The sequence below is a fragment of the Lactuca virosa genome, chromosome 8, assembly GCF_052849685.1.
Source record: "Lactuca virosa cultivar CGN04683 chromosome 8, Lactuca_virosa_CGN04683_v6, whole genome shotgun sequence".
Taxonomy (NCBI): domain Eukaryota; kingdom Viridiplantae; phylum Streptophyta; class Magnoliopsida; order Asterales; family Asteraceae; genus Lactuca; species Lactuca virosa.
In genome coordinates, this window is record NC_136433.1 from 83,239,203 (window position 1) to 83,250,120 (window position 10,918).

At 32.2% G+C, this 10,918-nt stretch overlaps 1 protein-coding gene across 3 annotated transcripts; it reads left to right on the forward strand.

The window, feature by feature from the left end:
* Window positions 1–2,325: 2,325 nt before the first annotated feature.
* LOC145129838 (disease resistance protein Roq1-like) lies at window positions 2,326–10,519 on the forward strand. 3 transcript variants are annotated; one of them, XM_079064650.1, is made up of 7 exons: window positions 2,326–2,504; window positions 5,181–5,757; window positions 6,212–7,295; window positions 8,136–8,348; window positions 8,924–9,771; window positions 9,846–9,904; window positions 10,030–10,519. In XM_079064650.1, exons 2-5 carry the CDS (start codon window positions 5,267–5,269, stop codon window positions 9,038–9,040), a joined length of 1,905 nt encoding a protein of 634 aa, XP_078920776.1. In that variant the 5' UTR covers window positions 2,326–2,504; window positions 5,181–5,266; the 3' UTR covers window positions 9,041–9,771; window positions 9,846–9,904; window positions 10,030–10,519. The 3 variants fall into 3 exon arrangements, with proteins under 3 accessions (XP_078920776.1, XP_078920774.1, XP_078920775.1); XM_079064648.1 differs by having other exon boundaries at window positions 9,846–10,519; XM_079064649.1 differs by having other exon boundaries at window positions 5,215–5,757; window positions 9,846–10,519.
* The last annotated feature ends 399 nt before the right edge of the window (window positions 10,520–10,918 follow it).

Here is a 10,918-nt window from a genome sequence, read left to right on the forward strand (position 1 = left end):
TCTTACCAAAAGTAGTTTTTCTAATCAAAAAGTATATTTTCATATTCAAATTTCATACTCATATATTCGGTTTTTGATTCCTAATTGCAAACAGTTTCCTGAAATTTCAAGAAGAAGCCAAAAACTTTGAGAAAATATTTTATTTTTTTATTAAAAATCAACAAAATGTTAAAAGGAACATAGCAAATGGAAAGTAAATACAATACAAGAGCATAAATGTGATATTCGTTGTTGATAAGTTGGTGGTACTATATTTCGAAAGGGAGGTGATTTTGTATCCGTCGACTGATTTTAACAGTAAATGGACAATTATTCCCCCATTTAAAGTTAGAGATATCAAAGAGAGGGAGAAAGATCTGACGTTTCCAAACCACCGCGACGCACACGACGATACATTCTTCAGCCGACAATCCTTCTTCCTTTTTTGGCGTTGCAATATCCCATGCTTCTAAAAGACCACGGCTACATATCCCTTGTTAGGCTATCCGGAGTGGGGGATCAACTCACGCATGTACGCAAACGTTGCAGCACAAGGGACGCGTGAACACCGTCCCAAGGACCGGTGGCTTGTGTGTGGAGTGGGTGCCAAGACGGGCCAAGACGACGAATAGGAAGCAAGCAGCAGCATCAACGGTCCAATATTGACCGTTTTCCCTTGTATCCGTTGTAATAAAAAAAATGGCCACACTCGTTTTTCAGTAAACGGGTCCAGAAGGAAACTAGATTTAGAAAACAGGTATTGGGGACATAAGTACGTCAAGCGAATCACCCACTTTCTTTTTTATTGAAGTTACAATTATGGTCCCTGTTTCTTTATATCTCATTATACCATTTTACTTATCTTTAAACTAAATTAAACCCTCATATATATATATATATATATATATATATATATATATATATATATATATATATATATATATATATATATTAATGAAATGTGGTTCTATTTTTCTATGTTTTTAAAATATTTATTTATGTTATAAGTTATGTTTTTTTTAATTAATTTAATGTAAAAAAAAAGGAATATTGTGGAGTGGTAACTATTTCCAATGTCTAGTGGGTTGGTGGTGGAGCTCAGTTGGTAGCGCTTTTCCGGTAGCTTGGGTGTGACCACTCCCCATAGCCTTACCACCACCACCCGCAACCTCTAAATACAAACCCACCATTATAACTCACAAAAATACTAGTTCCAAATCCACAAATTTGATTACTCCTCTGACCCATACCCATACTAGTTCTAAATCCACAAATTTGATTACTCCTCCGACCCATATAAACCTCAATCTTCAACACGTTCGATTTTCAACAAGATTATCAAACTCCGATTTCTTCAAATTAAAGCAAGGTTGAACATTGGTTCTAAGAAAGTGTTAATCCTTGCTTCCTTATTATATTCCTCTTCTTTCTTGATATGGATTTACACTTTATGCATTTGATTTCGTAATTTTTTCTTGAATTCGATTTCAGTAGTGTTCAATTTCAGGGTTATTTTTGGTATTTAGAAATAAGGAATGTGTCTGTTGGTGTTACAGACCATTGCTCACTAGTACTCAGTGAAGAGTGGAGAGATAGTGGACGAGGTTGTGGGTGATAAGAAAGATGAACTTAATGTTTGTATATGCATAATGTATTAAGTATGATTATCAGGAACTTATTTGTCTCTTGTTGTAAAAGCTTAGATCTTGAAAATTGTATGTGTAACCATGTTTATGACATTAGTTTTGAACTTTTGATGTATATGCATCGGTCAGAGTTGTTGTGTTCGTGGTTTCTACTATCATTAGCATTTATAAGTTTCTTAAGAATAGGGAGTATAAGTTTATGATAAATCAACATCTAGTAGGGTTGTTTGGTCATGCATCGTTTGCACTTTCCAAACATGGGAGACTGGGATTTTCTCCCCTTAATATCTAGGAATTAAAGTTAAGGGTATGATCGTAAACACATTTTTTTTTCTGTGGATGGATAAAAACCTTCTGTGGATAAATCATTGTCCATTTCGAAAGATGGTCATTTCTAAAATCAGTAGATAGAGTTTTTGAAATGTGATTGATGCAAATGAGAAAAAATACACATTATATATTTATTGAAATACCAAATATCCAAAAATTAGGAGGATAATTAATTTTAATCGTTATTTTTGCAATTGCCCAAAAATTAGATCATTTCCTTATATTTTCCAAATCATGAGACCAGTTTTGTAAATATCCCTATTTTAAGGGTCAGGAGGTGATAGTGTGAAGAAGTGGGATGACTAATGAAACTATAAAACTTGAGTATATAAAGGATTTTAATTACTTCCTTATTTTTTTTCATTACCTCGTTAATCGATCTGAAGGACTGGGAGAACAGAGTCCACGGTAGCTACCTACTCAAATCGATCCAAGTTGAAAGAACAAATTAAGGATAACTACTATTGAAATTGAAGTATAAACTTGCAAAGTAAAGAGATAGAAAGGGTTTCTGCTAAAGTTTGGTGTTGCTCGGAGTCGGACTTTGAGGTACGTTCCTCAAACTGATAAATTGATGGATTATAAGTTACCAAGAAAGAAATGGAAGTGTTAACGAAGTTTTATATAATTTATTGAGTAAATATTATCAAATAGTTAAAATTTGTCGATCCGGAATGTGAAAAACGTATTTTGACCTAATTTAGTCAAAGTTGTGAAGTTTTTGAATTAGTGTAGCTAGATGATCAAATTAAACAATCTGTGAAGTTAATATATAGTTGTGTATGTTATAAACGAATGGAGTTTGGAGGGAAACGAGTCTAATGATGTGTGTGTTGTTATACATAAAGAAAGTGAAACAGGGGGTTGGTCCGTTGTGCGATGCTGTATCTTTGTTGACCAAATCCAAGTATGCTTGCCACAATTTGAATTTGTGTATTGCTACGTTTAAGCACCAAATACTTAGGAAACTCATTATAATTGGATCAAAGATACTAGTCATTTACTGATTACCAACTGTGGTGTTTCAAATGGAGTCTGGTTAGTGATGAAAATACTCGTTTTGGTGTAACATAGGCAGAGGATCTATCGTTGGGACGTTTTGGTAATTTCAAGTTAACTTTCTAAATAAGATACAAGTTATAGGTGTTGCCGGGAAAGCACAAATTCTTAATATAAGCTTCGTGAAACACATATATTTGGGTTTTATGTTTATACGATGATTGTAAAAATTATAATATAGTGATTTAGTGATGTCATCTTTGAAGGCTATATAAGTATTTTTATAAGCATAATATGTATTTTTTATGTTTTTTAGAAGTATAATAATATTTTTTTTAAAAGTATAAATATGTATTTTTAGGTTTGTTAGAAGTATAATTATATTTTTATAAATATGTATTTTTACGTTTTTAGAAGTATAACTACAATTTTTTCATATAAACACGTTTTTGATTGATATACTTCTACATATGTATCTATATTTCTAAAATATAATTAATATTTCTAAAAAATATATTTATATTTCTAAAAAAATGTAAAAATACGTATTTATACTTCTAAAAACATATTTATACGATCTTTTGTTAAAAAATTTCTCATGTATAAGTATGTTTTTTCTACATGAATATGTATAATATGAAATCATCTTAAGGTAAAAACATAAAAGATTTGTAAACTTAAGGTTTTTCTTTTTTGTAAATTTGAGTTCATGGTAACAGGGAAACTCTTATTACAGCTAACAAAGACAAAAATGAAAGACTTGGCAAACTTTGGGTATAAGCGAACAAGAAATGATCACAAGGATAAAACCAACAAAATTTGCCAAACTTAAGGACTTTCATGTCAAAAGCCTTTCTGTATTGTATTCGGAGTAAATTGTGAAATTTTAGGGCACAAGTTATTTGACAAATAGCATAACTTATGAAATAAATTTGGGGTGAGAATGTCCATCGTAAATGGGATGGAGCATTACAGAATAATGAAAAAAAAACCCTGTTTGTTTGGCACAAAGGAACGAATGGAGCATTATCTCGTGGAATGCAATTCCTTCTCGCATGATCTTCATTGATGGTGGAGGGGTGTTCTTTTTTTCATTCTTTTAGGGAATGGAATGATATATTTTAATTATAAATTACTTTTATTCATATAATATTCAATAATACTAATCTTTCTTTTTAATTTTTAATATGTTAATTAAACTTTTTTTTTTGTATTTATATTTTTATAATTATATTTTATGATTACATGCTAGTTTTGAGTTTGGAAAATATATTGTAAGTGATATATATATATATATATATATATATATATATATATATATATATATATATATATATATATATATATATATATATATATAGTGGCAGACGCAGACTGTTTTAGTAGGGGTGTCCCTCGTACTTCAAGCGGGTGCACCTAATAGAAAAAACCAAAAAAAAAAAAAATTTACCCTGCCTGCCGGAAATTGAGCAGTGGCCCGGGACCCCAAATGCCCCATTAAGGTCCGCCACTGTATATATATATACTATTTGAAATACACATAGAACATAAGTTAAACGAAATAATATATGCTTATATGTATTTTATCTAAGGATATACCTTTATTTGATTATATATACAATAACATTTTAGATCAATTTAATCTTATTTAGTTTTTAATCTAATGCATGAGAAAAAACATGTTTGAATAACTCATCATTCAATTCTTTCAACCAACCTAATATGACTATGAAATGTAATGATCGATTCTATTGCCTTGTTCATTCCATTACTTCGAGGTTCCACTTCCATCATAGCAAATAAAATTACTTTTTCATTATTTTCACTCTGTGGTTAACTGATCTAGAGAATTGAGAGAAAAGACTCAAGATGTGGAACAAATCCTATGAAAATTGAATTATGAGCTTGCAAAGTAAAGAGTTGAGAAAGGGAGTTTGCTAAAGTTAGGTTTTGCTGTGAAATTTCCTCCACTTATTTTAAGAAAAATCTCAATGTAGAATATAGAGTAAAACATTAGTTAGTATATGTGATTGTGGAAAAACTAACTCACATTACCTAAGTCACTCAGTTCATGCCTATCCTTAGAATTGGAACTTGTATTATACTTTCAAAGGAGTTTTTATGACCAAAAACTGAAAACGAAAATGTAAGGACTAGTTATGAGATATTGTATATGGTAACCTGTGCAATTATGAGTTGTGACGATTTTTTCCTACATGATAATAGGTTTTATTGGAAACTCACATCTCTCTGTATGAAGGTCTTTTCATTGAGGTGCTCAAACCACTCTATCCCAAAAAATTAACACATCGATGGCATCTTCTCCTTCTGCTCCAGCCTTTTCTTCTCAGTCATGGAAGTACGATATTTCTCTTAGCTTTAGAGGAGAAGATACCCGAAATACTTTTGTGGGTCATCTTTACCCTGCTCTTGAACAAGAAGGTATCTACACTTACAAGGATGACGAAACACTTCCCCGAGGCGAAACCATCCGCCCATCTCTTATGAAGGCTATTGAAGAATCACAAATAGCCGTCATCGTATTTTCAAAAAACTATGGCGATTCGTCATGGTGTCTGGATGAACTTGCACATATTATGAAAAGCAGGGATACGAGAGGCCAAATCGTTATGCCTATATTTTATGACGTGGATCCATTTGAATTGCGAAAACCAAAAAGGAAATATGGAGAAGCGTTTGCTAAACACGAGTTGGAGAACAAAACCAAGGTTGAATCTTGGAGAAAAGCACTTGTGGATGCAAGTAACATTTCTGGATGGGAACCCAAGCACATTGCCAACGGGTAATTTCTTCTGTGTTTTTGTACCTTTTACACTTAAGATATGTGTGCTCTACAATGAATTTGTACTTGCACATTATAAGCTTTTTATACAAATGCTTTAAGTATTCTTGATGAAGTTGATGACCTTTATAAACATTGAGGCTTTGACCAGATCACTTGATCATTGCTGAATATAAACATGTACAAGATTATGAGATACTTTCAGTAGTAGATGTTAGTGGGAAAGTAAAAAGTATCCCGGGTCATAGAATTATGGATAAGCTGAAATTAAGTTATAATGTAATTTATTATGTTCTAGTTCTAATTTTGTACTTGACACGCTGCTTAAACCAACAATACCAAATCTATGTTGCTTTAAACTATTCCATCTTTCCCAAGAAAATTGTTACAAACTACTTGTGATCTTTTGTGAGTGTGATCATATGTTAATTATGCTTGTATATCCAATTTGTAGGCATGAAGCAAAAGCCATCAAACAAATTGTATTAGAAATTTCACAGAAGTTACAGCCAGTAACATCAAGTTTAAATGAGAACCTAATAGGAATGGCGGCTCGCTTGCAAGGTTTGAAATTGGAGTTAGAAATTGGGTTAGATGATGTTCGGATGATTGGAATATGGGGGGTTGGGGGTGGTGGTAAGACTACCCTAGCATCCTTAATTTATGATGAAATTTGTAGCAAGTTTGATGGTTGTTGCTTTGTTGAAAATATTCGAGAGGAATCAGGCAGATATGGTTTGGGAAAATTAAAAGAAAAAATTCTTTCAGAAATGGAAGTAAACAGAGCTGGAGGAGGAAGAGTCTTGATAAATAATAGGTTTCGCCATAGGAAGGTCTTGATTGTCCTAGATGATGTCGATCACCTTGACCAACTAAAAGCGTTGGCTGGATCACATGATTGGTTTGGTGAAGGAAGCCGAATAATAATCACAACCCGAGATAAGCATTTATTAGCAGCACACAAAGTAAATGTAATACACAATATTCGCTTGTTAAACAATGATGAAGCTATTAAACTCTTTTGCAAGCATGCACCCCGGGATAAGAGAGCTGTGGAAGATTATGAGCATCTTTCAAAAGAGGTAGTCTCTTATGCTGGTGGGCTTCCATTGGCACTTACAGTTCTGGGGTCTTTTCTGTGTGATAAAGACATTAATGAGTGGAAGAGTGCATTAGCCAGATTGAAAGAGATCCCAGCAACTGACATTGTGGAAAAGCTAAGAATCAGCTTTGATGGACTTACAAAGATTGAGAAAGAGTTGTTCCTTGATATTGCATGTTTCTTTAGGTGTTGGAACAAAGGTGATGCAATGAAGATCCTTGATGAATGTGGTTTTCATCCTGTTATAGGAGTAAAGGTGTTGATACAAAAGGCTCTCGTAACTATTTCAGAAGATGGAAAGTTTGATATGCATGATCTGGTGCAAGAAATGGGACACCACATTGTTAGAGGGGAACATCCTAACAACCCTGAAAAACATAGTAGAATTTGGAAGGAAGAAGATGTTCTGAAAATATGTGCTATGGATGCAAACACGGTGATGGTTAAGCTAGCTTTGGTTGATATATATATATATATATATATATATATATATATATATATATATATATAATTATTTAATTTACTAAAATCCTATTGGTGCATTTTAGCACACAATATATGTAAGAAACAAAATAACCTAGCCCTATATATATATATATATATATATATATATATATATATATATATATATATATAGGGCTAGGTTATTTTGTTTCTTACATTTATTGTGTGCTAAAATGCACCAATAGGATTTTAGTAAATTAAATAATTATTTAATTAAATAAATATAGATATTAAATGATTTCCATAATTATATGTATATTAAATGATATTCATAATTATAATTATCTTTTTATGGAAACTAATTAAATCTGTCAGCAATAACATTCTTTCAGAATGAATTCGCATCTAGGTTTTTATATATGAGTTCGTATTTTGTTTTAAGACTCACTCACTTAAAATACAATAAAGTTGAATGGAATATGAAGAACGAGAGTGTATTCTACTAGAATACACCTTCATTCTGCTGGAATACACTCTCATTCTTCTAGATATGAATTCATTCTAAAAGAATATTATTGTTAACATTAATGACGAATTTAATTAGTTTCCATAAAAATGAGTTATAAGTATGGATAGCATTTAATATACATATAATTAATACTAAATTCCTATTGGTGCATAATAGCACACAATAGATGTGAGAAACATTTGAACCTACCTCTCTCTCTCTCTCTCTATATATATATATATATATATATATATATATATATATATATATATATATATATATATATTACTCAAACACTAACACCGTTTTGTTCCTCTATGACAGGAACTTGACATGATTGAAGCAATAAGATATGAATACAATAAGGATTGTCTAGTACAACATCTTCCTCCAATTGTTGCAAACACGAATAACCTTAGGTGGATTCAATGGGAAGGTGATTTTGCAAGTCATCTGCTTAGTAACTTTCCACAAAGGACGCTTTGTCGTCTAATATTGTATGGCAGCTTCCAAAAACAACTTTGGGAGGGTTATAAGGTAGTTCTTATTGTCTTTCTAATTAAGAAATGAAAATAAAGTGGATGATGAAACAAAGTAGGATGGATGATGCATGTTTGACCTTACTAATTGCTGGTTTCACTAAGCAACTTTAGTTATATTTTTTTAATAACTAGCTATAGTATTTAAAGCATGGACCTTTGTTATGTAAATTTGTGTTAATAACAATAAACTTTTAAAATATAACGTGTTCGATATGATCATTGTAGTCAATCGTATTTATGTAAAGCATAATTACCCTTTTGTCTCAACATAGATACAAAAATTTGTTAATTGAAATCGATTTTTTGTTGATTAAAACCATTACGAAACGTCGTTATCATTGATTTCATTCTAAATTCTTTTATTATTTTCTTTTTACAAGTGATATTAAGATTGTTAATTAAACAAACACTTCTAGTGATTCTATTTACTGACGGAAGGAATTAGTCTTTGTCTGAACTTTATCCCATATAGAAATAGTAATGACCGAGACACATTTAGAATCTTTTTATTATATATATGTATGCATGTGTGTGCCAACATTTTGACTTGTTTGCACTTGTATACAACAGTTGCTGCCAAATTTGAAGACAGTTGAACTTTGGGCTTTGGATAACCTAATCGCCACACCAGATTTGATGGACTTCCAAATCTTGAAAGATTCATTCTTTATGATTGTGGTAGTTTAGAAGAGATTCATCCATCGATTGGACACTTGGAAAAGCTTGTTTTCTTATCAATATATAGTTGTCTCAGTCTTGAGAAGTTTCCACCCATTACTAGACTAAAGAAGCTCAAGACCCTTTCATTCTCATCGTGCAGCAAACTTTTTAAGCTGTCAGAGATCCAACAACTGAAGATGGAGAATTTACCACATCTTGATTTGGATAATAGTGGGAAACAAGTTGCATCCTATAAAAGATCTTCAACACACTTTTTTGTTTGGACGTGTGGTAGGAGCAATGTTCCTGATGTAGAATGTTGTTTAGAGAAGCCTTCTCTACCTCACAACAACATGAAGCATTGTTTATGTGACAACATGAACCACATAGGATTGCGGTTTCTTCTCATACACTTAAAAAAGTTGGATCTCAGCTACTGCAGTTTGGGAGATGAAGAAATGGGTTCTGCCTATTGGGAGTTACCCAACCTGAAAACACTCCATCTAAGTGGAAATAAATTTTCACGATTAAATTTTAATCTCTTGCTACTTCCTCAACTCAAATGGCTCACATTAATAAAGTGCCATAATCTTGTAGAATTGTTGGAGCTCCCATCAAGTATAACTGTTGTTCTTGCGGATGATTGTAGGTCACTTGAAAGCTTTGGAGATATTTCAAACTGTAAATGGTTGTGGAATGTCTCACTTCAGCAGCAGAACAAACTTATTGGTGACATATTACTTGACTCAATGCTCCAGGTTTGGCTCTACGTACCTTTCAATCTTTATTATACAAACAAACCCAGACATAAAAATCATAATTTCCATGGCAGGGAAATGCTACTGAAGATTACTTTATCAATATCATTCTTGAACATCAGATTCCAAAGAGGTTTGTGGATAGGCTATTTAGGGGCAAAACATTTAGACTGCATCTTCCAGATGATTGGTACAGTGAGTTTTGTGGGTTCCTAATATGTGTTGTTACCCAAATGCTATCTCCATATATTAATGTAGTCATCAAGCAAGAGGCAGATGAAGATTCTCAATATGATCGTTGGCATGAGTCTATTCAAGTTGTGGAGCCTGAATGTCGTGGGACAATGACATGTGTAGGATATGTTTCCTTTGGTTCATTGAGGCACACCACATTTTGCAACTCATCACACACTACGATTTCACTTTCCGTGGGGGACATGCATTATAATTCGCTTGAAGATCGGTGTCATTTTGGAGTTGAGCTCATTCCTAGAAGTAGTAAACGTGAGGAGGTGCTGTGGAAAAGTTGCCTCCAAAATTAGCAAGTGGCAAATAGTTCAGGGGTTATTTCCGTAACTTATCATTTACTATTCATAGTTTGACTATGAATAGTAATCTAATATGAAATTGAAAATGAAATTGGACGGAATGGAGGCGCAGACATTATTATATGTGTATAGTAATATGCAATATGAATTTGAAGATTGTAGGCGCAGCAATTTTGTCTTGGACGACATTTTTGTTTTCTTCTTTCATTTGTATTCTCCTCTTTGGCTATAAATAGCCAGAGAGATTTAACCCACGAAAAACCCAACAATCAAAATATATATATATAGTAAAACATTACATATATATATATATATATATATATATATATATATATATATATATATATATATATATATATATATATATATATATATACACACTGATACACCACCATATATTTTAGCCCTCTCACTCTATTTGTAATCTCTTTCATAATCCCTGTAAACACTGCAAATTATAGTGAATTGTTTCTCGGCTTCCTCCGCCCGTGGTTTTTTCCCGATTTGGGTTTCCACGTAAATTCTTGTGTCTCTATTCTATTTATTTTACTCGTATTTCGTTGTGATTATTACGCTTTGATAATTTTTGATCCCATTCC

Excerpts from the sequence above, each read along its gene's own strand:
- LOC145129838 (XM_079064648.1), top strand. The coding sequence starts at position 5,267 with ATGGCATCTTCTCCTTCTGCTCCAGCCTTTTCTTCTCAGTCATGGAAG. Across the intron at positions 5,758-6,211 it reads CCCAAGCACATTGCCAACGG|GCATGAAGCAAAAGCCATCA; the intron begins GTAATTTCTTCT and ends TCCAATTTGTAG. Across the intron at positions 8,349-8,923 it reads AACTTTGGGAGGGTTATAAG|TTGCTGCCAAATTTGAAGAC; the intron begins GTAGTTCTTATT and ends TGTATACAACAG.